General features: G+C 34.5%; 1 protein-coding gene across 2 annotated transcripts in view; it reads left to right on the top strand.

Moving 5' to 3' along the window:
• The window catches only part of NSD (Nuclear receptor binding SET domain protein), a 442,610-nt gene that overhangs the window by 126,304 nt on the left and 288,997 nt on the right, over nucleotides 1-27,309 (top strand). For both annotated transcript variants that reach the window (XM_090392494.1, XM_090392492.1), the window contains exon 5: nucleotides 11,898-12,269. In XM_090392494.1, coding sequence (XP_090248620.1) covers nucleotides 11,898-12,269 — 372 coding nt within the window. The remainder of the gene's footprint in view (nucleotides 1-11,897; nucleotides 12,270-27,309) is intronic.

Raw genomic sequence — 27,309 nt, 5'->3', positions numbered from 1 at the left:
CCAGATAACAAAAACATTGCCAACATATCTAAGTCAAACTGTAGGTTTTAAAGTAAAGGCATCTAGAGCACATTGCTTCCACATAAAGGTTAACAATTGGGAGGGATAGTGGTGAGCCCATGTCTGTACCTTCTTTTTGATGGTAAAAGTTATTTTGCCACATGAAATAACTGAAATAGTATGTGGGAAAACAGAGAGATGATGAAATTGGGTGGAAATTTGTTCTGTGAGAGAAGAGTTGTCACTGATTGGGACATTTGTGAAAAGGGCAGAAACACAAAACTGACTAAAAAAATCAATCATTGTTGAGTGTTGTGTTTTTAATTTTGTTTTTGAAGTATTGGTGTGCTTTGTATAGGAGAGGTGGGGGAATGACCTAACTCCTTGAGTGTTGATGCCAATTTCTGGGCTAGATAACACTGGCCAACAAATAAAAAATTTTTTTCTGCTGATTATGATCTGACACTTGTTTTTTACTAATTTGGGTGCGCTGATTTCAAATATCAAACCCATTTTTCTCTATCACGTCAGGTTTTTCCTCTATGGCATTTTCTTTTTGCTAATTTGTAAGTTTTTGATAGTTTTAAGGAGGCAGTACTATTTAGAGGATCAAAAAAAATCGATTTTTTAATATTATTTTCTGAAAGTATGTACTTTTAAAAATCTGTTCCTAACTTTTTATCAAGAAATTCGAAAATTCCCAATGATATAGCCTATTATTCAAAGTGGTGTGCAGATCAGAATCGGAGCGCTCACTGCTCTCGCTTGTTAGTAAACGAATAAATGCGTAAGAACCTGCAATGGCACGTACTGCTTTGAATGCGAGAGAGGCAGATAACTGATCTAATACATTTAGGTGATGAAAAGTAGGCGATGACAACTGCCTAAAACAAATGAATGCTATATGCGTCTTAGTGGACAAAGAACGATCGAAATCAGTCAATCGTTAATCGATTGTGAAAGTATGATGAGCGCTTATAACGTTTCAATAAAGTTTCTTGTTTTTTTTTTTTTTTTGTTTTGTTAATTGCATGTTAGTCGGCAGTGAAGAAAATACATCATGTCTACTACTCGAAATTGTGTCAGTAGTGTAGATTCCTTCTGCTATGTTTGTGGCAGCTTTACTGTTCCCAGTCAAAGGACAAATATCACTGATTTCGTTAAGAAAGTGTACTTTGCATACTTTGACGTAAAAATTGCAGATCAGGACAAGTCATGGGCTCCAAATAAAGTGTGTAAGTCGTGTAGAAAATTTACGACAGTGGAGCAAGGGAAAATGCCAAAAATTAGCTTTTGGCATTCCAGTGATTTGGCGTGAACCGAAAAATCACATAGATGATTGCTATTTTTGTTTAGTTTAGCCTTCTGGTTATAATAAGAAGAATAAGAAAAAAATTGTGTATCCAAATCTCAACTCAGCAATTCGGCCAGTTGCTCATTCCAATGAAATAGCCGTGCCAATTTATAAAGGACTTCCTTTACTTGAGAACGAGCATGATCAGGATATGCCAGATGTTCTTGAGTAGCAAGACCCGGATGTTGATTTAGACAATGAAAATTTAATTTCTAGTTCTGGACCGCAACGTTTTACTCAAGCGGAATTGAATGACTTAGTAAGAGATTTGGACCTATCAAAGGAATCATCGGAATTGTTAGCTTCAAGATTAAATGAGAAAAACTTACTGGAGCAAGATACGAAGATAACTTTTTATTGTAGCAGGGAAAGTAATCTTGTACAATATTTTAAACACGAGTGTGGGTTTGTTTACTGTAACAATGTGTCAGGTTTACTAACTGAAATGAGTGTTGTACAATATCATCCAAATGAGTGGCGTTTATTTATCGACAGTTCAAGCAGAAGTTTCAAGTGTGTCTTACTACACAATGGGAATGTATATGGCTCGATTCCTATTGGCTATTCAGTCCACTTAAAGGAAACATATGAGGACATTAAAAAAAGTTCTGAAGTTATTAAAATATACAGACCATAACTGGATCATCTGTGTGGATCTTAAAATGATGAACTTTTTACTTTGCTTTCAAAGTGGATATACAAAGTTTCCGTGTTTTCTATGCTTCTGGAATAGTCGAGTTAGAAACCAACACTGGAGAGTCAGAAACATTGGCCTCTTAGAATATCCTTAAATGTTGGAGAACAGAATGTTATAAATCAACCTTTAATCGACACAGACAAAATCATTTTTCCACCTGTACACATCAAACTAGGTCTTATGAAGCAGTATGTTAAAGCTTTAGATTTACAAGGTGACTGTTTCCAATACATACATGAAAAATTTCGATGACTTAGTTATGAAAAAATTAAAGCCGGTGTATTTGATGGACCGCAAATTAGAACTTTAATGAGAGACCCAAATTTCATCAACTCTATGAACGAAATTGAGAAAGTTTTCTAGCAGACTTCATTTACGATGGCTGCGAATAATTTTCTTGGAAACAAAAAAGCGTGCAATTACAAAGACCTAGTGGAAACAATGCTTGAAAATTTCCAGCACCTAGGTTGCAACATGAGCATAAAGCTTCATTTCCTATATAGTCATCTTGATAGATTTCCCAAGAATTTAGGTGCTGTAAGCGATGAACAAGGCGAAAGATTTCATCAAGACTTAAAAACTATGGAAGATGGGATTCTCACATGATGGCCAACTACTGTTGGAGTATTCAAAGGGATTGCCAAAACAGAACACACAGCAGAAATTGCTACAAACAAAAATTTATTCCCTGAAACTCATGTGTAAGTAAAATTGTTATTTTTTTATAAATATTCTTGTAATTTTTAATGAATATTGTTGAGTAGTTATGTATTTAATTATCGGCCTCTCTCGCATTCAAAGCGCCAGGACGTGCCGTTGCAGGTTCTTACGCATTTATTTGTTTACTAACAAGCGAGAGCGGTGAGCGCTCAGATTCTGATTTGCGCACCGCTTTGAATAATAGGCTATATCTTCGGGAATTTTTCGAATTTCGAATAAAAAGTTAGGAACAGATTTTTAAAAGTACATACTTTCAGATCTTTAAAAGTACCGCCTCCTTAAAACTATCAAAAACTTACAAATTAGCAAAAAGAAAATGCCATAGAGAAAAATGGGCTTGATATTTGAAATCAGCGTACCCAAATTAGTAAAAAACAAGTCTCATATAAAAGTCAGCAAAATTGTGTTGGACTGTGTAATAATCGGAGCTGTTTATACCTGCAACTATTTACCAAAGTGGAATGTTATGTTTGTGTACTTTCGGAACCCCATATATTCTAGAGAGCAAGCATACTGGGTTAAATATTTTTTAATAGTGTCTGATGGCCAAGAAGTGACAGACTTAAGTAATTTAACAGTTTTCTTCATAATCCTGTTAGTTGGATTATAGTTCACAAGTTGATAAGAGCTGCTATCAGAGACTAATTGATCCATTTGATGAATGTTAGCAGATTTGTTTAGGATGACTGTGGCATTACCTTTGTCAGACTTTGTTACAAGTATATCCTTATTAGCTTTTAGTAAACCTGTTCTGTATGATGATATTAGTTCTGTTTTGGTGAGATTACTACACATATCTTCCATTTTATTCAAAACATTTACTGGTTTCAGTATATTATTTGGAAGAAATTTAATACCTCTTTCTATGTGGTATTTAACATACGTTTTATTAACAGTTCTAGGTGCTATTGCAAAATTTTTCTTTATTAAGTAGTGAAAGTTCATTGTTATTTGGAGGGTGGCTAGATAGGTTATTTCACCAATATAAGATAAGTTACAGGTGCACTGGATACGATATACTCCAGAGTGGGCCAAGGGGAGGAGAGAATCCTTGGAGGAGCTGAATATGTTGGTGAAATGAAAAGTATCTGTTCCTTACATCATACAAAAACCTGGTATGAATGCAAATTTAAAGAAGCATGTGAAATTTTGATCAATCATCTTAAACTTAACAATAACGGTGTCATAAAAATACCTAGAATTTGGATGGCACACATTCATTCCATCTAAGTTTTTCAAGTTTTCCAGCAAACTCTTACTCTTTAAGACTAAGGAATGATTTCAGCTCATATTGGTCACCATCTATATTGTTTTGTCCTAATATATGTGAGTAATTATGTTAGATCATGTTGCTCTAGCTTAATATATCTCTTAATGATTTGTAACCAAATAGATAATAATAATAGTAAAAGGACTCTAGCTTTGAGGTAATAAGTTTTTTTCTCTTAGATGTCAGGTCAGTAGTTTTAATGGTTGACCAAATTACTATAACTTTAGCATACCATGTAGATTGTAACCTAGCTTGTTTCTTTGTATATATGTGTATGCTCCAGATGATGACCTTGATATGAAGGTCAAAACATTGAGTGATTATTTATTGTTTCCATAATTTTTTAGTAATGAATGTTGATCATGTAACTATGAAGGAATCGATTCTCATAATCCATGGAGATGATATTCACAAGCATTGCAATTATTATACTAAAAGATACATGTTTCAGTTTTGATCAGTTGGCTCGCTTTTTTGAAGAGATGCAGAGACAGCAATCTTATTCCAATTTCATCAAGCTAAAAAAAGTAATTTACTTCTGCCAAAGCACTTAAAATCTATCTATGCCCATACAGAGAAAGCAATACTTCGGGAGCAAATTCAAACTGCCTGAAAAAACTTAGCATTGACTCCAAACAAGTTTTAAGTTTGCTATTTGAACTCTCTAGTTATATGATTCCTGATATTTTGAATGTGCTTGAAAGAATCACTGATAATTCAGCTAAACATAATCTGGAAAGTAATTAAAAAAAAAAAAAAAACGTATGGCTAAATTTCATATATTTAAACAATGGCAAAATTTGAATACCTGTTATACAAATATAACCAATCAGGATATCCCCCCCCCCCAGCATGGCACTCTAGCAGTGAACCACGAACAAGGGAGACAAGGCGCAACCAACCGCATGGAAGCAATGGGTATTTGTTCAACTTATCTGGCCACACCCTAAATAACAGTGAGCTTTTATTACTTAATAAAGTTATAAACTTTGCAGTTGCACCTAGAACTGTTAATAAACTGGATGTTATGTACCACATAAAAAGAAGCATAAAATTTCTTTCAAATAATATTCCTGATAAAATTTATTTAGAAACCAGTAATGTTTTGAACAAAACAAAACCTATATGTGGTGATCTCACCAAAACAGACCTAGCAGCTTTCAAGTCATTAAAAGCTAAATGCTTGTAACAAAGATAATGCCATGGTCATCCTAAACAGACCTGCTTACATTCATCAAATGAATCGATTAGTCTCTGATAACAGCACTTATGAACTATAATCCAACTAACAGGATTATGAAGAAAACTGTTAAATTACTTAAGTTTATCACTTCTTGGCTATCAGATGTTATTTAAAAAATGTTTCCCCAGTCCGCTCACTCTCCAGAACATATTGGGTTTCCGAAGTACACAGACATAACATTCCGTTTCAGTCAGTAGTTGAAGGTATAGACAGTTCCAGTTATTATCTAGCCAAGAAATTAACTCCAGCAGTCAGGGAGTTGATAGGTCATTCCACCACCTATATAAAGAACACATGACACTTCATAAACAAAATTAAAAACATAACTCTTGGCAAGATTGATTTATTAATCAGTTTTGCTTTCTTGTGTAGAGGCTTAAGTGCTGTGAGGACATTATGTTGGAGGTTTAATGGATTTTTTAAAAAATCCATTAAACCTCCAACATAATAATCAGTTCTGCATTTCTACCCTTTCCACAAATGTCTCAATCAGTGACACAATTCTTCTCTTACAGAGCAAATTTCCACCTGATATTACATCTCTGTCCACATGCTATGTTAGGGTGCTTTTTGTGGCAAACTAATTTTTACCTACAAAAAAGAAGGTGCAGCATAGCACAACCCCCCCCCCCCCCCCCACACACACACAATTGCTAACTTTTATATGGAATCTTTTGAGCAGCATGCTCTATATTCCTTTACTTTAAAACCTGCAGTTTGGCTTAAAATACATTGATGTTTTTGTTATTTGGCCACCAAACTTTAAACACCCTCTTCAGCTACCTGAATAAACAACATGGATACAAGTTATTGTTGAAATTGAAAATCAAAACTCACTTCTTTTCCTTAATACGTTGGTCACGTCTTTCCTCAGGCAGTCTATCCTTCACTGTCTACTGCAAGCCTACACATACCAGCCAATATTAGACATACTTACTCTTATCACCACCCTTCACAAAAACTTGGAGTCATTTACATCCTCAAAAACTGAGATACAAGAATTTGCTCTAATGAACAAGGTCTTAAACAAGAATTGCAAATTATTAGCAATACATATATAAATAATGACTATAGCAAAAATACCATCAATAAAGTTCTTCATAAGACTTCATCAAAAAATGCATATAATATAGATTACAGTAAAACCATAGCTATCCCATACATTAGAGGATTATCAGACAAAATAGAATTCTACACCATTACAATCTTAATGCTACTTTTAAACCACCTGTATAAAAAAAAAAAAAAAAAACATACCCCCCCCCCTCTTTCTGCTCCATCCTGGGGCATACCATATTCATGCACCTGTAACTTACCTTATATTGGTGAAACTGGACTCACAATTTCTATCTGGGAAAAAAGAACACAAACGACACGTTAAATCAACAATTCTAGTCAAGCAAGTTTCTCAGATCATGCTCTTAATACCCTACACCAAATTGATTGATAAAGAACCTGTTCCTTACATACAAAAATCTGGTATTAATGCAAATTTAAAGAACCTATGAAATATTTATCAATAATCCTAATCTTAATGATAATGATGGCATAAAAATCCCAAGAATTTGGAATGCACACATTCAGCCTTAAGTTCTTCAAGTTTTCTAGCAGACCCTTACTTTAGCACTCTATAAGCAAGAATTTCAGCTCTTATTGACCACCACCTGTACAGTTTTGTTGTGATTTATGTCAGAATTATATGAGAGCATGTTGCTCTCTGGCTTAATATATCTCTTAATGATTTGTAGCCAAATAGATAATAATAATAACAGAACTCGAGCTTTGTAGTGAGGATTTTTTTCACCAGAGGTCAGGAGAGTAGTTTTAATGGTTGACCAAGTTATTGTGACTTTAGCATATCATGTAACCTAGCTTTTTTTTGTATATATGTGTATACTCCAGATGATGACTTGATGTGAAGGACGAAATGTCGAGTGATTATTTTGGTTTATATTAAATGGAAGAACACAATAGTTGTTTCTGTAATTTTTTAATAATGAAAAAGTAGTTTATGGAGGAGTTGACCCCAGGAGAATGCAGGTGACCAGTGGTTTACCACAGGGCTCAGTGCTTAGTCCTTTTCTGTTTAATTTGTTTATCAGTGATGTAGGATATGATTTGACAGGAAATATTCAGTTGTTTAGCAATGCTGACATTGCTAACTGGGAATGTCAACATTGCTGACATTTCTAAGCTGGGAAGAGCAATGTGATGGAAGAGAAGATGAAGCAGAGATCCTGTAGGAAGACTTAAACAGATTAGCAGTATTGGCTAAGGTAAATAAATCGCTGTCAGTTTAATGTGTCTAAGTCTAAGGTGATTCACTCTTTGGAAAGAGATCAGAAGCTGTGTACCATATTGATGAGACTGATGAGGCCAGGGACTTGGGTGTGATTGTGAACAGGGAGATGAAGTTTTGAAGGCATATTGTGAAGGTAACCACACAGCACGTCAGATTACGTGTTGTTGAAGAATACACTAACAAGCAGTAATAGAGGTTATTATTCCCCTATATAAGGGTTTGCTAAAGCCAACTGAACTACTGTGAACAGATCTGGAATCCCATATTCCAAGAGGATGAAATTGTGGAGTGGATCCAGAGGTAAGTGACAACGATTGTGACAGGTCTGTGGAATGCTCTCTACGAGAACAGATTGACAGTTTGTAGACTTCAAAAATTAGCTGATAGGTTGTAAAAAAGAGGAAACATTATAAAAGCATTTCAGAAGTGAGAGAACAGGGTCACCAGTGGAAGTTGTATAAGGGTGCGGTTAGCACGGGTGTTAGGACTAGATTTTTTGTTTGGTGGATGGGCGGAACGAGTTGCCAGAGGTGGTTGTGAATGCTTCATCGGTGAACACCGATGAAGCACTCGCAACCACCTCTCACAATGTGTTTAAGGAGAGGTATGGCAGGTATTGTGTGAATAATGGATCTTCCATGATGAGTCTTTTGACACCATGGAGATGCTTGTATAATCATAATTATCTAAATCAAGTGGATATTAAATCTAGCATTATTTCAAAGCTGAATGCAGAAACTATGAAAGTTTCGACGAAATTTGACTAGAGAGCTTATGGAAAAATACTTGCTGCCATTTATGAGAATTTTAGTAAATAATAAGTATCATTTGAATACCTCTTCACATAGAATTCAATGTAAGCACACAGCAATGCTACATGAATGTCAGAAGTTGGATAGGCTCATTTTTGGAGTCAGCATCTGCAGTGAACACCAAATGTTAACCAGTACAGCAGTATTAGTTTACAGTAATTTGTGAGATGGTTATTTTAAGACAGTTTTCAGCCTGCAGCTATGATTTATCTAAATTAGATCCACCCTTTGAGAGCACCATGATAGAACATTAGTTATTTTGGCCATTACAGTTCTGATTTATTTCTCTATAGCTGACTCTCATCATAGCAAACATAATTATAGCATACTTATTTTCACTAATGAACTACTGTCAAGTCCTGACCAAATCCCTTAGACAGAGTGCCATACAAAAGGAAATTTGGTATAGCAAACTTTGCACTATAACAAACAATTCCTGTTAGTCTCCTTAGAGATTTGCTGTGATTGAGAGTTAAGTGTAATTGGTTTGCTGTCTGAGTGCCGTTGACAAGTATTTTTTTTGTTTGCCAAGATTGCTGATTTTTAGAAATCTAACATAAAGTTTCTCTACTCCTTACTGAAGAAAGAAACTGTTGGTTGCTATGTGGAATATGTAGAAAGATTGTTTTTAAGAGGCACTGCAAGATAAGCATATTTTCTATTAATAATAGCAATATTGATTTATAAATTACATTTGATTTTGTTTAGATTTAGTTAAGATATAGGTATATAGATAATATTCGGTGTTGTATACATGATATGGTGCATTTGGTGTTGTTCACAACACGTTCATTTTCACTGCTTTTGATATATTTTTTTTTAACATTAAACATTACATGAGTTTACTTTATTTTATTAATCACTAGTACATCTGGAACATTGTTTTATTGGTGTATTTAGTTTATTATTATATAGTCATTTAAATGTATGTATTGATAAAGTGTATGTGAAAGAGGTGTAACAATGGACACAGAGAGTTCTTTGCTTGAGTTTGACTTTAAAAAATAATGTTCTGTGAGAATAGTTTTTATTGAAAATAGGAGACAATGGTGCTAAAGTTTGACTGGATCTGATATTAGCAGGTGCTAAAGAAATGTTGCACTGTTAAGTGGCTCTGACTGCTGGTTTTGTAATTTGAGTCTCAGCATATACAATATTCCTAATGAGTAAGAAAGGGAACATGATAATTCTATTATACAAGGCTGATGCAGCACATTATAGAACAGTTAGTATTTCCTGTGTGGTCATCTAGGTATTGAAAAGGCTCTTTAGGAATCAACTCCAATAGTGGAATCATCAATAGAGGACAACAAGGTTTTGTTTAAGCAACTTACTTATGTTCGGTAGTAGTGACAGCAGGATTGGATAAGAGGAATGGATATACCACAGTAGTACTTCTGGATTTTTCCAGAAGTACTATTGTGGTATTGAGTGTAATATTCAGTCATTTGCTGATGATGTTAAGTTAGGAAGAATAAGGAATGTAGCTGATATAGAATCCCTTTAGGCTGATTATAACAGATTAGTTATTATGGGCAAATAACAGTGAATGTCAGTTGCCAGATGAAAAGTTATGCATTTTGTGCAGAGGACATTACAAGCAGGTATTAATGGGAATTTGGTGGAAGTAAAGACTTAAAAGATTATTGGGGACAATGAGTTAAAAGTTCAGGGGTCACATTGCTAAGATGGTTAAGTCATCACATTAAATAACAGCACTGTTAAAGAGAATTCTAACTTGTAGGAATAGGGAAGTTATTTTCTCACTTTACAAGACTTGAATAAGATCACATCTGTGCACAGATATGATCACCTGGATTCCAGGGAGACATTTGAAAAGATTCACCAGTGAGTAACCAAGACTAATTGACCTGTGGAATTGTGCATATGAGGAAAATGGTCCTCAAGTTCGAGGAATAGACAAAGGAGAGAAGATACAATAAAATCATACAAGTTAGTAAGGAATCTTAGAATGTAGACACAACTGAAATTTTGCAGTTTTGCTGTCTTATTTTGATACTTATTTTTCTTATCTTAAGTTTTTCTAAACACTTTCAATTTTTTTCCAGATTCCAGGGCAATTATCTAATAATTTCTTTTAATGCCGAAACTTCATATGAAATGAAGATATAAAAAATTTAATTTTCTGTATCTTTATTTGTGTTAGCAGCATCATGCAGTATTATGTTTTTTTCAGTTAGACAAAGGTTCCTTACTGTCACATCTATGTTAGCCTTTGCTTTTGACATTGCTCTATTGTTCTGATGAGTTTTTGATACTATTTTTGCACATTACCTTTAATAAACAATGTATCTACAACTGTATTAGTAAATACACAAAATAGAGTAAATAAGTAATATACCTGAAACATATCTGTAAAAAAACCACAGAAATATTCAAAACAATATAGTAATCTTAAAAAAAAAAAAAAAAAAATCAAAAGAAATTGTCTGTCCTTATGGTAGCTTGAAACAAATTATCCACATGAATATAGCCAGCCTCAAACCAAGCCATTTCCTTAGTGTTTCCAATTTGCTTAGACTTTTTTATTATTATTGTTAATAGAATAAATATCACAATTTACATTATAAAATGGAGAAAATAAACATTAGCTTTCTTACTTCATAACAATTATGCAGTAAGATAGTCAATTCTTGTCCAAAACATCATGTCCTCACAACTATACGACATTCTCACAGTATCTATCATACCTTGCCTTGAACTCGCTCACCGTCCTAGCACTCACAACAGACTTTGGCAGCTTATTCCACTCATTTACCACTGTAAAAGGAAAGAATCCAGCTCTAACACCCTTGCTAACCACACTCTTGCCCAGCTTCCATAGGTGTCCCCTAGTTCTCCCACCACCAGTCCTGATCTCAAAAATATCCTCTGAATTAATCCTATAGAAACCCTTTAGCAATTTGAATGTCTCAATCATATCTCCCCTTTTCCATCTATCAACTAATTTCTGCAACCCACAAATCTTCAACCTGTTCTCATAAGGTTCGTTCCATAGACCTGCTATCATCTTGGTCACTCTCCTCTGGATCCTCTCCACCTCCTCCCCATCAAGAAGAAACCTAGATGACCAAATCTGGGCACAGTAGTCGAGATGAGATCTTATTAAGGCTCGGTACAGAGGTACAATAACTTGCTTGTCTCTGCTCGTCAAGGCATTTTTCAACATCACTTAAAGAATATCAGACTGTGCATGTGCAAGCATGCATGTATACATACTTTACAGATATGTTTCAGGTATATTTGTAGAAAAGTTTTGCAATAAGAGAGGGTAAACGAATGCAGATAGAACAACGATGAGCCTTTATGGTTATCTGATTGTAAAATGTAATGGACGAGAATAAGTTTATCTTGTTTTGAAGTTTATCTATAATAGCAAATTAATGTAATAATAGTAAAAAAAAAGAAAAGAAAAGCAATAATTTATTAGCATCCCAAAAGTAACCGATTTAAGCATTTTTTACGTTTTGCTTTGCAGAATTAAACACACAGAAATTAAAGCGAAAGCAGGAATTCCAAATGCAGAAGAAAGATGCTAAATTTAAAAAATTAAAGCAGGATTCATTAAATATTTTCGGTAGTCCATCTAAGATTAGTACGCCAGTAGAAAAGAAAATAGAAAAAGGAAATGGTGAAGTTGAACAACATTTATCAGTTAAGAGAACAAAATCTAAAGGTGATTTTGAGGTTTATGTTCAGAAACATTATGAGCAGGTAAAGGTGAAAGAACCTAACTGGAGTGATGACGATATACAATCTTTTCTTGCTGCACAGTGGCAAGTAATGAGTGAGCATCAGAAAGCTCGCTATATATCCCGATTTAGAGCTCATCCTATTATGCACTTAAATGGTAAGTTTTATACTTAAAATATTTTTTATTGTTCATAATTTTTTATGTATTTTGATTTCCCATTTCTTATCCCAAGAAAGTGCTCATCCTTTGTGCAGAACTTTCATATTGTGTTTAATATATTTTAAATAATAAGACAGATTTTAACAATCTTCAATACATAAGCTGCTTTAGACTTATTAGGTGAAGAGGACTTCTTTACTATTTTTGTATTTTAAGCTTTATTTAACTTAAGTTAATTAACTTCTTTAATCCTGGTTGTTTTTAATGAAATGTAACCAGACGACAATAATTTTCTATGTTCATTGCTAATCTCACAAATAATATTCCTTTGCATAGCATTTGACTGTAAAAACCACTAATTAATATTTGGAACTATAAACAGTAATAAGTTACAGAAGATGTTTTCAAAGTAAGTTTAGTCTTAATAATCATCCTAAATAAATAAACTATTATTACATTAATACTTTACAATTATTAATGATGGCATTATGAAATTGCAATTTCTGTATCTGCTTCTGAGTATTGCATTTCTAATAATTTCATCATCATAATTCTAATTATGGGTATAGACCATATTGGTCTGTTCCACTCTCGTTATCCATCTAATATTCTCTTTTGAGGTCTATCCACCCTTCTCTTTCCAGTTGGTGTATATTTGATTAATTGTTTAGGATATAATTAGGATATGTCTAATAATTTAAATTAGTAAATTGGACTTAAAATATGATAAAAGAAAGTCAGCTTGTATATATCATTTTTTTTTTTTTTTTTCCCTACAGGAAGTGGAGGGAACAAGGAATATTATTGCAGTACTAATTCTGAAAGTCATATCTTTATGATCAGTTTTGCTAATAAATACATAGTAAATATAATGATATTTATGATTCATAAGGCAAATATATCTTACTTAAAGGCACTAGCCATCAGTAAAATTACTACAGAATAAACAAACTACAGTAAACTCTTAGTGACCATAGCGGTCTGTCACAGTGGATAGTTTGGTATGGCGAATTTCCTTTGCCATACCAAAGTCTAACCAAAGTTCACGCCAGCATGGCATGAACTTTGGTTAGACTTTTAAGTAGTTTTGTTATAATGGCATTTGCTTTAGTGTATCACCTTTAATTTTCCAGGCTAATCGCAAATAAAATAAAATTCCATAAAAATTTACCTGATAGGTTCTGACTAATTTGCATCAAATTGGTCATCTAAATTGGGGGTGTCCAACATCTATAGAACCATGGGCTAAGGTTTTTAGAGAAAGATAAGCCTCTTTATTTATTTGATGTGTGTGTATTATTATTGTTATTATTAAGTAGATTAAATGACTGGAAGCTGAGAGATAAAAATATAAACACTGTATTTTTTTATTTTAAATAAATTGCACAACTAGTTTCGCCTTCTTAGAAGACTCCATCGTGTGCATTACTTGAGAGAAATACATACAAACATTGCGAGAGTATCTATACATTAAAACACCAATATATTGACATTTGAAGGTGTGCTGTGTATCAAATACCTTCATTGTTCAGCATGTGCACATGTTCATGATCTTGTGAACAACAAAGTTGGGTAGCAGCACATTGAAAATCCGAGAGATTATAACTGAGATTAGTGTTGAGATGTACTGGATTGAGGATGATTTCTTTAGATTCCACAATTTTTCTTCCAGTTCATCATAACATCATAAGACGTTTTCCAACTGCTATCCAACTTTGGCATTCACAAAATCATGAACATGTGCACATGCCCAACAATGGAGTGATACACAGAACACCTTCAAATGTCAATATGTTGCAGTTTTAATGTATAGACATTCTTTCGCAATATTTGTTTGTATTTCTCTCATGTAATGCACCTGATGAAGTCTTCTAAGAAGATAAACCTAGTTGTCTGGTTAATTTAAAATAAAAAAAAAAATAGCATTTATATTTTTATTTCTCAGCTTCTAGTCATTTAATCTACTTCAAAAAATATGTCTCAGCTGAGTCAGTCAGTTATATATATATAAGATTATGTAAATATGAAGGTGTCCTGCTTATTTTATCAAGCCCTTTAAGCTCTTTCACTTAATATTGTAACAATTGCAATTTAAAAAAAAAAACAAGTCCACAATATGTTGCACGTGACTTCAATGCTTGTCATTGAATGCCGAAGTAATTGTTCAAGAGTAGAATCATTCATGCTGTTTCCTGTGTTTTGATTTTATGCATTTCATGTCAGACAATGTCCTTTCTCATATATGTACATCCAAACGTTGAAATAATTTTTAATTTGTAATCTTTTATGTTTGAATATTTCTCAGTGGGAAAAAAAGTTCGATGACCAGACATTGAAATGTTTGGGAAAATTTGGAGAAAACAGCAGAGCTGCTAATAATGCTGGATTTCTGTTCAGTAAGTGGACAAGTTATATTATTGACACAATGTTTCAACATAAAAATGCACACAAATTCACATTGAGAAAGGATGCGAGAAATAAGTCTAATTGACTGTTATTAATGATATGTTTTCCCACAGGTTCATAACACGAGTATATAGAAGATCTGAAATTGAAAGTGATCACCATTTAGTGTTCATCAGGATGATATTAAATTTGACATTAAAAAGAAGAGTGGGTAAGAAAGTTTTAGAATGAATCAAAGTTTAGCAGCTTTCAGAGTTGAACTGAAGAAGAGATTGAAAACAAGAACCAAACCTTGGAGATTAGTTGGCAAACTGATGAAAACATTGATTTAGTCAGAGAGGCATGTGGTGAGGTTGTCTGCAAAGATAGAAAAATTAGAACTCCCTGGTGAAATCAAGACATTAAAGCAGCAGTCAATGAAAAGAAGAAAGAGTATCAAAAGATCCTGTCAAGTACTGGCGAGTAAGTGCTCTTGAGAATATACAGGGAAAAATGTATGAAAGCAAAGCACTCTATAAAACTAGGTAAACAAAAATTGTGACAAGACCTTTCTTAGAAGAAAATATCAAATAGGTGGCAAAATGGTCTGGAGGCTATTGAAAAGCTTAGAAATGGATGAAGGTATACTTTAAAGACAATGTCCAAGTGACATGAAAACTGAAGATATTGATCCAGATGTCTGAAACAGTTAGTTACCTTAAAAGATTGTGAAATGTCACAATCTTTCTAGATTGATTTTAACTTAACAGTGGAAAATTGTTATGAAACCAGCTACAACTGTAAAGATTATGAATATTTTGGTCTGGCAAATTGGGATTTAGCTGACCAAATTGTATTCTTATTGACTTAAACTACAAATAAAATAATGATACGACATGACAGAATTTCATGCCAGCTGGGGCATTGCCCAATTAAACAAGGCTCTCATTGTTTTTGCCAGGGAATCAAGGCAGGCAGCAAAAAAAAAAAGTCAGCTACTGGAACCAATCCTGAAGCATACCCTAACTCACTATCACCAGAGTTGATATTGAGTTAGGGTATGCAAGATCAGTACTATAAACATAAGAAACCTGAATGACAAAGAAATGGAACTAGCAGAAGAATTGAATAAGTACCAGATCGCCATAATACGGGTGACTGAAACAAAAACGACATAAACTGGTGAAATCTTTCTAAGCAATAAATACAAAATGTTATATTCAGGCAATAACAATCAGGGAAAAGAAGGAGTAATTATAGTATTCAAATACGAGGCTAATCTTCTTGAATGGCAGGTAATATCAAGTAGAGCGATGTGGACAAATATCAGAATGGGGAACTGGTGGGCTTCTGTGTGGGCAAATATCAGAATGGGGAACTGGACAATGAGACTTATTGTGTCTGTGGTCCACACAGAAGATTCTACTGAGATAGAAGTGGAGGAATTTTTTTGAGGCTTTAGAGAAAGCAAATGACACAATGAAAAGGGAAAAGTTGATCCTTGTTGGGGATCTAAATAACCGAGTAGGAAATGATTGTCAGACACAGAAATATTTTGGGAAAATTTGGAGAAAAGAGCAAAGCTAATAATGATGGCAAATACTTGTTGGATTTCTGCTCAGGACATTGACTGGTTATTGCTAACCCAGTGTTCCAACGTAAAAATGTGCATAAATTCACATGAAGAGAGAGAAGAAGCAAGGAATAAGAAAAGTCTCGTTGACTATGTTATTCTTGATAGTGATTTTTTTCTCACTGCTGCAGGACACTAGAGCAGCGCTTCCCAAACTGTGGGCCGCGGCCCCCTTGGGGGCCATAGGTTTTGTTGAGGGGGGCCGTGAAATAATGAAAACAAATTTAAAATGTTTTAAGACTAAGTATATTTTTTTTATTTTAAAAGAAACGTATTTAACTTTTATTATTTCTTTTTTGTTATTTTTTATATTTTAATGGAAAAATTTACACATTGGTGTTGGTTCACAAACTTTGCTTCCTGCGTATTTCAGCGCTTAACGAATATTAGTAAATATTGCTTATTCACATGTTTCATTTCAAAGCAGTGGTTAGGATTGTATTTACTTCGAATGCTCTCCAGGGAAGTTCCAAATCTTTCTGTCCCTTTCATAACGTGTTCGTAATCAGGGACTGTTGATATTGACTTATATACATCATATCAAAACTCATTTTATATTATCACTGTCATCAGAGCTAGTTTTCTGTTACCAATAAAAGTTTCGCATATACTTCACACATGAAAAAAAGCTTAAACAAGTTCATGTGGGGATATAGTAACTCGCTTGCAGTGGTAAACAACACGCCCTCCCTAAGAGCCACTATACTGCAGAGGCAATAAAAATAACTACTTTTATTATGCCAGTGAATAAGGTATGAGGAGTCTGTGTAATATATTTCTCAGCAATTAGAGACAACTGGGATAAAAACACTAATTAATGAGTCGCATGTCCCCTTATACAGAAACTATGCTGTATAGACTGAAACAAAACCATATGTTGCATGGGCAAACACAGTATCTAACTAAAAACTATTGTTATTAATTAGATGTATGCGAGTTAGATTTCCCAAGGCAGCAATAAAATTCAACCGAACGTGTTAAAATTCGTAAAAGTGTTAAAACTAAGTAATATATATATATATATATATATATATAATGAATGTTATGGCAGTTTCACATATGGAATTCAGTTGAAGAGAGTTAGCATTTCAACTCAATTGTCAGCTATGCTTTTATCTTTCGGTTGCACGATCTTTTGTTAATACCGCACCAATCATATGCACGTTTCAATAAACAGACTGCCTTTGCTGTCTGTTTCGCGTTAGGCTTAATTACCGTAAAAGGAGAAAAGTCACAAAAGTGAAAAATGTTCCTGGTCCGGGGGATTCCCTTATTCAGGTAATATTCACTAATTTCATGTTATCAGTCTGAGGTGTGCCAGTATTGGTAAGTGGTGATATTATTTGATCTATTCTACGTTAAAAAATTTAACCCTGAGATGGATAAGTGGTTCGTAAAAAAATAAAAAAATCCCGCGACAATCAGAAGAAGCAGAAACAGACTAAAAAAAAAAAAAGGACAGTATTTTACCAGAACAGCCCGCATCGTCTTCAGAACCAAACGGTAAGAGGCAAAAAATGTAATATATGCATTTGATTTTTGCAATATTCGCTGTGTATGTTTTGTATTGAATATGAATACAATAAATATTATAATAATATATCTCTATTACGATTTTTTTTCGAGGGGGGGGCGTGAAATATTTTAATTTTTGCAAAGGGGGCTCTGACATCCAGAAGTTTGGGAAGCACTGCACTAGAGTATATAGAGGATTTGAAATTGGAAGTGATTACCATTTAGTCTCTTGAGTAGGATAAAATTGAATTTCATAAAAAGATGTAAGAAAGTCTTAAAGCAAATAAAGGTTGAGCTCTCAGATGTGAACTATAGACTAAAATACAAACATTCTTCAAGGGAAAAAAGTCTCATTGACTATGTTACTCTTGATAGTGATTTTTTCTCACTGGTGCAGGACACTAGAGTATACAGAGGATTTGAAATTGGAAGTGATTACCATTTAGTCTTGATCAGGATAAAATTGAATTTCATAAAAAGATGTAAGAAAGTCTTAAAGCGAATAAAAGTTGAGCAGCTCTCAGATGTGAACTGTAGACTAAAATGTTAAAGATACCAAGCAATTTTAAACCTGGTTTACTCCATTTCCCAAGTAAGCAAACAGACAAACAAGTTAAGTTTGCGCCTGCAAGTGTTGCAAGTCTAGCTGATCCTACAGGTAGTGCAAGATCAAGGCAACTCGTGGTAAAGGTGCTATAAGCTCTGATCACTAATCTTAATATTTACCCTTACTTGGGAAATGGAGTAAAACCAGGTTTAAAATTGCTTGGTATCTTTAACATTTACTATACCCAAGGTAAAATACTTTCTACATCTATAGACTAACATGCACAAACATTCTTCAAGAAAAAATGAGTTTGATGACAGGAACCAAACCTTGGAGATTCACTGGCAAGCCCTGAAGAAAACATTGATTCAGTCAGCCAGAGAGGCATGTGGTGATGTTGTCTGCAAGAATAGAAAAATCAGAACTCCATGGTGGACACAGGAAGTTAAAGAGGCAGTGAAGTAAAAGAATATCGAAAGTTCCTCACGAATAAGTGAGCTTGTGCTTTTAGAGATTATGTTTTTGTATTCTTAGAATGAGTTTACATACGAAGAACTACAAAACACCCTCAAATAAAGCAGAAAAAGAGGTCACCAAGAGAAGATGATATAAACACAGAACTTATTAAATTTGCAGGTTAAAGAATTTAATACCAGATTTCTAAAACTTATAAACCAAATATACAAAGAGGGGAAAATCATCAAAAAATTGGGGTAGAGTTCTAGGGATCCCATTTTACAAAAAAGGAGAAAAAAACAGATTGCAATAACTATCGTGGCATCAACCTCCTCAATACAGGTTATAAAATCTATGCAAAGATGTTAACAAACAAATTAATATTCTATATAGAATCACAGCTGGGAGAAGACAGAACTGATTCATTAAGGGAAGATCATGTATAGACTCAACTTTTATTTTAAAAATAATTATTGTAAAACAGAGAATACAATATTGAAACACACACAGCTTTCATTGATTATGTAAAAACATTCGACAAAATGTTGAGAAATAAACTATGGGAAATTCTAAAGGAATACCACATTCCAAACTACTATACAATGCTCTATTGAACATACGAGGATTGTTTTAAAGGTTTGGTAAATTATCAATAGACGGCAACAGAATTCATTCATTCATACCAGTGTCGGAACATATCATTTTCATGATCCCCGCAAAATTTTAGCCAAATGTGATGCATGGTTCTCGTTTGGCAAACATTTAAAATGACCATGTTCGCATTTTTCATAAAAACAGAGAAAAACGACTTTCGTGCATAAAACACTTTTATTTGAAGAAGTGGACGACCGCACAGATCAAAGCCGAGTTAGATGCAGTTAATGGGGACTCTGCACCAGCATTAAAGACCATTTATTTTTGGATAAATGTGTTTAAATGTGGTCGTAAGTCCATTGAAGATGATGCGCTCTGAATGCTTGACCGGATGATCATATCCTAAGAAGGAAATGACTGACAAAATTCATTATGGAAGACCGCCGAGTGAAAGTGCGTGAGATTGTAGCATCTCAGCTGAATTGGTGTATAATATCCTGCATGAAAAATTGCACATGAAAAAGCTGTATGGGCGATGAGTGCTGCAATTGTTGACTGTCTATCAAAAATGCATGTGAAAATTTCAATTCAGTGTTTGGCGATGTTTAAACGCAATTTGCAGAATTTTTTGCTTCGATTCATGACTGTAGATGAAACTTGGATCAACCACTATGCACCTGTCCAAGCAGCAGTCAAAATTTCAGTGGACAATGTCCGGTGAAAGAGCACTGAAAAAAGTGAAGACCGTTTTGTCAGCTTGGAAGGTGATGGCCACCGTTTTTTTAGGATTTCCAAGGAATTATCATGATAGACTATTTGGGAAAGGGTAAGACAATAACAGGAGTCTATTATGTGTCATTGTTGGACTGTTTAAAAGAAGAATTAAAGGAAAAAACAGCCAAGATTGATACACAAAAAAATTCTCTTTCATCAAGACAATGCACTGTCCCACACATCGGCCGTCGCAATGGCAAAAGTTGCACGAATTGAGGTTCGAATTGGTTCCACATCCACCGTATTCTCCGGACTTGACCTCGTGTGACTATTTCTTGTTCCTAAACTTAAAAATTTGGCTCGGTGGGAAAAAAGTTTCTTCAAACGAGAATGTTATCAGGACTGTCAATGGCTATTTTGCACAATTTGACAAATCCTACTTTTTAGATGGGATGAAAAAAATTGGAGACTCACTGGACCAAATAGATAGACCTCGATGGAGACTACGTTGAGAAATAAATATTACTTTTTCCAAAAAAATGTGTTTAACTTATTTTTTTTACCAAATTTTTCAAACAACTCTTGTATACCATAATAATGAAATAGGAATAAAGCAAAATGATACCATATTTACTTGGAAACCAATAAATAGAGGAGTCTGTCAAGGCTGTCCTTTATCATCCATATTATTTAATATATATATGGACAATATTATCAAAAATGGAGAGAAGTAAATATATGTGGCTTCCAAATTAATTGATATACAAAAATAGACACACTACTTTTTGCCTATGATCAGATCATCTTTGGAAAGACTGAAGATGAAAACTTCAGAAAGCAATCTATAACTTAACTAATATTATACAACAATATGGCCTAGAAACATCTGCTGAGAAAACTAAAGCCATGGCTTTTCACGGAAATAACCCTGTCAGAAGTAAAATAGTAATAAATAATAAAATAATTGAAGAAGTTAATCATTTTAAATGCTTTTGCTGTAAACTACTATCTTACATAAATGAAATATTGATTTTAAGATGATAAACTTTATAAAAATCACTGGATTAATTAACAGAACCTTTAAAGCTAACTATGTACAGAAACACACAAGACTTAATCTACAAAACAATAGCCAAACCTACACTATTATATGTAAGTAAGATATGGACCTTCGAAGAAAGAGATATACAGAGAATTCAGGCAACAGAAATGAAATTCCTTAGAAAAACAGAAAAACTAACCCTATTAGATAACAAATAGTGAAATAATTTAAAATCTTAAAATTAATTCCATGGGGTGCTTAAGGGTCAAAGCTGTATAACTGAGAGGAGACCTCCACATAGCCTTTAAAGGAATGCGGAGAACCGACCAGGGCTTCTGACCTAATGTCCAATCCTCACCTTCTCGTGGTGCACCCTGTTGGGTATCTACTTGGATACTGAACGAACGAGGATGGGCTGGCAATTTGGGATTTAGCTGAACAAATTGTATTCTTATTGGTTAAACCAAAATTAAAAATGATGGTACGACATGACAAAATTTCATGCCGGCTGGGGCGTCACCCGGTTAAACAAGGTCCCCGTTGTTTTCGCCAGGGCAAACAGCAAAAAGTCAGCTATTGGAACAAATCTGAAAACAAACCCCAACTCACCATCACCAGAGTTAAAGTTCGGTACTATCAACGTAAGAAGCCTGAATGGCAAAGAAATGGAGCTGGCTGAGGAATTAGATAAGTACCAGATCGACATAATCGGGGTGACTGAAACAAAAAAAGACAAACTAGTGAGATCTTTCTGAGCAATAAATACAAAATGTTATATTCAGGCAATGACAATCAAGGAAAAGGAGTAGCCATAGTATTCAACACAAAATACAAGGCTAATCTTCTTGAATGGCAGTCAGTCTCAAGTAGAGTAATGTGGGCAAATATGAGAATGGGGAACTGGACAATGAGACTTATTTGTGCCTATGGTCCCACAGAAGGTTCTACTAAGGTAGAAGTGGAGGAATTTTTTGAGGCTTTAGAAAAATCCACTGACACAATGAAAAATGAAAAGTTGGTCCTTGTTGGGCATCTAAATAGCAGAGTAGGAAATGATTGTGAGACATACAAAAATATTTTGGGAAAATTTGGAGAAAAGAGCAAAGCTAATAATAACGTCAAATATCTGTTGGATTTCTGCTCACCACATGGACTGGTTATTACTAACACCATGTTTCAACATAAAAATGTGCACAAATTCACATGGAGAGAAGAGGTTAGGAATAAGAAAAGTCTCATTGACTATGTTATTGTTGATAGTGATGTTTTCTTCCTGGTGCAGGATAACAGAGTGTACGGAGGATTTGAAATTGGAAGTGATCACTATCTAGTCTTGAGCAAGATAAAATTGAATTTCATATTGAAAAGAATAACATGTAAGAAAGTTTTAAAGCGAATAAAAGTTGAGCAGCTCTCAGATGTGAACTGTAGAACTAAAATACACGAAGATTATTGAAGAAAAAATGAAAGAGTTTGAGAACAGGAATCAAACCTTGGAGATTCAGTGGCAAACTCTGAAGAAAACATTGATTGATTCTGCCAGAGAGGCATGTGGTGAGGTTGTCTGTAAGGATAAAAAAATCAGAACTCCCTTACGGACACAGGAAGTTAAAGAGGCAGTGAAGGAAAAGAAGAAAGCATATAAAAGTTCCTGTCAATAAGTCAGCTTGTGCTCTTAGAGAATATAGAGACAAATGCAAGAATGCTAAACAAAAGTCATGGGAGGACTTTGGCAAGAATATAGAAAATAAATATCAAGAAGGTGGCAAAATATTCTGGAGGTTGTTGAAGAAGCTTAGGAATGGAGGAAAGAGTGCTGTAAAAGGAGTTAGAGATGATAAAGGTGACATGAAAACGGGAGAAAAAGAAATCCTTGAAGTATGGAGTAATTACTTTGAAAAACTTCTAAATGAAACAAGCAGTGATGACAGCACAGTGCTAAAAAACACTGACCAGGCATGCAGTCAGGAATACATATCCATACTTGAAGTAGAAAAAGCCATCAAAGGCTTGAAATGTGGAAAGGCAGCAGGAGTAGATGATATTCGACCAGAAATGCTGAAGTATGGTGGTATAAGAGTCTTACAGTGGCTGCACTGCATAGTTCAGAAAGCCTGGACAGAGGGACGAATTCCCAATGATTGGAGTAGAGCTCTCATAGTACCCATATATAAAAAGGGAAATAAAACTGCATGTGAGAATTACAGAGGTATTTCCCTACTGAGTGTTCCTGGCAAGATCTATGCAAGTATACTTGAGAAACGGTTGAGAAGAATTGGGGAAGAAAAGCTTGGTGAAGAACAAGCTGGATTCAGGCCAAATAGAGGCTGTCAGGATCAGATCTTCACTTTACGACAAATAGTCGAGAAAGCATGGGAATATAACAAAGATCTGTATTTAAGTTTTGTCAATTTGGAAAAGGCATATGACAAGGTGCCAAAAGAGAAGCTATTCAATACGCTACAGTTATATGGTGTCAATGGGGCATTATATCAAGCAATACTTAGTCTTTATTTGAGTTGTAAGCCAGCAGTTAGAATTGAAGGAAGTACAGGAAGATGGTTTAATGTTAAATCTGGTGTAAGACAAGGATGTACATTATCCCCTCTGTTATTCGTTATCTATATGGATCACATTATGAAGGAAAGTGGTATTAAACATGATATCAAAATTGGAGATGTTAATGTCAGCTCTTTGCTTTATGCAGATTATGTTATACTTCTAAATAAATCCGCTACAAGTCTGCAAGATTCTCTGACTAAATTGAATAGCTGTTGTAATAGATACGGTATGAAGGTCAGCAATAAAAAGACAATGAAAATAGGCAGAATCATTGAAAATGTCAACTGTGTTGTGAATGGAGAACCTGTGGAACAAGTAAAACATTTCAGCTATTTATGCACGATTTTTACCTAAGATGGTAAATTAAATATAGAAATAGACAACAGAATCAGTAAAGCTGGTATGGTGGGAAGTCAATTGAATAAATTCATATGGAATAAGAGAGAAATTAGTCGGAACACTAAATTAGCTGTATACAAGACAGTGTTCAAACCAGTTTTAACTTCTGGATCTGAGAGCTGGGTCAGAAGTAAAACACTTGACCAAAGACTAGAGACTACAGATATGAGAGTCCTGAGAAAGATTATAGGCATGAACAGATGGCATCAATGGCAATATCATATTAAAAACGAGGATATTAGGAAAGAACTTGACATTGTCAGCATCGAGGAATGCGTTAGCAGAGCTAATCTCAGGTGGTATGGTCACTTAAACAGAATGGGCGAGGAAAGATTAGCAAAACAAGTGTTCTCTGCCAGGTTGGCAGCACGACCCAGAGGAAGACCAAGATATAAGTGGATTGATACGGTACAAAGTGCCTTAGACGATAGAAATATAAGATCTGATAATGTTGGAGTCTTGACAAGTAACAGACTGATTTGGAGGAAAATTGTAGATAGGAAATTATTAACGATGTAAATTTTTCATGTAGTACTATCATATCCTGTACACCCCTTGAGAGTACATAGCAGGAATTTGATGATGAATTAATTCCATAACAGACTCGCAGATTAAACATAGGAAAAACTGGTGAGACCATATAGCAAGAATGCAGAGAGAAAGATTACCAAAAAAGATCTTAACATATATGTCTAGAGGAACAAGGAATAGGGGATGACCAAGAAGAATATCAACTGAGTCAGGAACAGGCTAGTTGGCCTAAAACCTGGATAAGAAGAAGAAGATTCTTAGAGAATACAGAGACAAACGTAAGAAAGCTAAACGCTGCGTAAAATTATCTAAACAAAAGTCATGGGAATATTTTGGTAAGAACATAGAAAATAAATATCAGGAAAGTGGCAAAATATTTTCGAGGCTGTTGAAAAAGCTCAGAAATGGAGGAAAGTGTGCTGTAAAAAGAATTAGAAATGATAAAGGACATGAAAACTGGAGAAAAAGATGTTCTTGATGTATGGAGTAATTATTTCGAAAAATTTCTAAATGAAACAAGCAGTGACAGCACATTAGAAAAAAATACCCAACAGGCCAGCAGTCAGGAATGCATATCCTTACTTGAAGTAGAAAAAGCCTGAAATGTGGAAATGCAGGCTGAACAGATGATATTTCACCAGAAATGCTCAAGTGTGGTGGTATAAAAGTCTTACAGTAGCTGCACTGCATAGTTCAGAAGGTCTGGACTGCACAGAGAGATGATTTCCAGATGATTGGAGTAGAGCTCTCACTCATAGTACCCATATACCACAAGGGAAATAAAAACTGTGAGAATTACAGAGGTATTTCCCTACTGAGTGTTCGTGATAAGATTTATGCAAGTATACTTGAGAAACAGTTGAGGATGATTGTAGAAGGGAAGATTAGTGAAGAACAAGCTGGATTCAAGCCAGATAAAGGCTGTCAGCATTCAATTTTCACTTTACAACAAATAGTTGAGAAATCATGGGAATATAACAAAGTTTTGTAGACCTGCTAAAGGCATACGACAATGTGCCAAGAGAAAAGCTATTTAAAACGCTACAGTTATATGGTGTCAGTGTGGCATTATATCAAGCAAGACTTAGTCTTGATTTCAATTGTAAGTCCGAAAATTTCCCGAGCATTAACAACAGTTTTTGCACATCTTTTCAACATGAGTCTCTCACTGGGTCAAGTTCCAAAAGAGTGGAAAGAAGATAAAATTGCTCCAATTCATAACGGAGGTGATAAGAATAGGGCTTTGAATTATAGACCAAATATGTGTGTCTAGAATTGTGGTCAAGGTAGTATTAAAGAAGTTAGTTAGGACTAACATTCAGAATTGAGTTGACAACAGAAAAAATATTCTTTGGTGGCTGCATGGATTTACTAAAGGAAGATTGTGCTTTAGCAATCTGCTTACTTTTTATAATAAAGTGACAAATGTGTTGGATAAGGGTGTTGCATATACAGTGGTATATTTAGATTTTGCATAGGCGTTTGATAAATTGCACGACAAGCTTGTAATTAAATTGGAAAAGATGGGGCTGAACACTAGATTAGTTCACTGTTCACAGATTGGCTATCTGATAGGCATCAGCAAGTTGTCTATGGAGGAGCGATATCCCAGAAGAGGAACGTTACCAGTGGTGTATCCCAAGGGTCTGGGTCCATTGCTGTTTAATTTGTATGTAAATGATATTTGGAGAGGTCTGAATGGTAATATGCTGTTGTTTGCAGATGATGGAAAGTTGGGGAGATCTATCAGGAGTAGATGTTGATTGGATTTTAACGGTATAGATGCGAACACGGATTGATAAGAAAATAATTATTTATTAACTAAATGCTAATATTTCACTGGTATTATATCCAGCATCTTCAGAGCACACAAACAAAGTTACAGTAGTGAGACAACCACAATCCTGTGTAACAGTTGGACTAGTATGAGTAATTGTAGCGTGCAACACAAAGACTAAAGTCCTAATTAGGCACCATCTAAGTTTTTAAAAAAAAAAAAAAAAAAACAGATATTAATTTGGTCTTAGGATGTATCCCAAATCTTTGGTGGATTTATACAGCTATACTTGTTGAGGTTTGGAGTATGTTTCAGGGCTTCTGTTGATTCCAGGAACAACCTCTCTGACTTGTAAAAGCTTCTGTGCAGTACTTTTTTTTTTTTTTTTCCAATTGATCCTGTGTGCAGGGGTATCCAAAGCATGGTCTGCCAGACCAGACTTGCCATAGTGAAAGTGCCTGATATATTTTTTGTGTTCACTGAGGCAGGTGTCCACAGTTCTTCCTGTCTGTCTATAGTAGGCTCGATGACATGAACTGTCTACCAAAGATTTGGGAGACAGTCATCTTAAGATTTTTTTTTTTTTTTTTTTTAAACTTAGATGGCACCTAATTAGGACTTTAGTCTTTGTGGTGCATGCTACAATTACTCATACTAGTCCCACTGTTACACTGGATCGCAGTTGTTTCACTACTGTAACAAACTTTGTTTGTGTGCTCTGAAGATGCAAGATATAATACCAGCAAAATATTAGCATTTAAGTTAATAAATAGTTATTTTCTTATTAATCTGTGTTCGCATGTATACTGTTAAAATCCAATCAACACGTGCGACGAACACATATGCCTTTCCACATGTCTATCAGCAGTAGAGTGGATACTG

Source organism: Typopeltis vanoorti, chromosome 5 (assembly GCF_054136105.1).
Source record: "Typopeltis vanoorti isolate ZY-2024b chromosome 5, IOZ_Tvanoo_1.0, whole genome shotgun sequence".
Classification (NCBI taxonomy): domain Eukaryota; kingdom Metazoa; phylum Arthropoda; class Arachnida; order Uropygi; family Thelyphonidae; genus Typopeltis; species Typopeltis vanoorti.
This window is presented reverse-complemented; position numbering and strand designations above follow the sequence as displayed.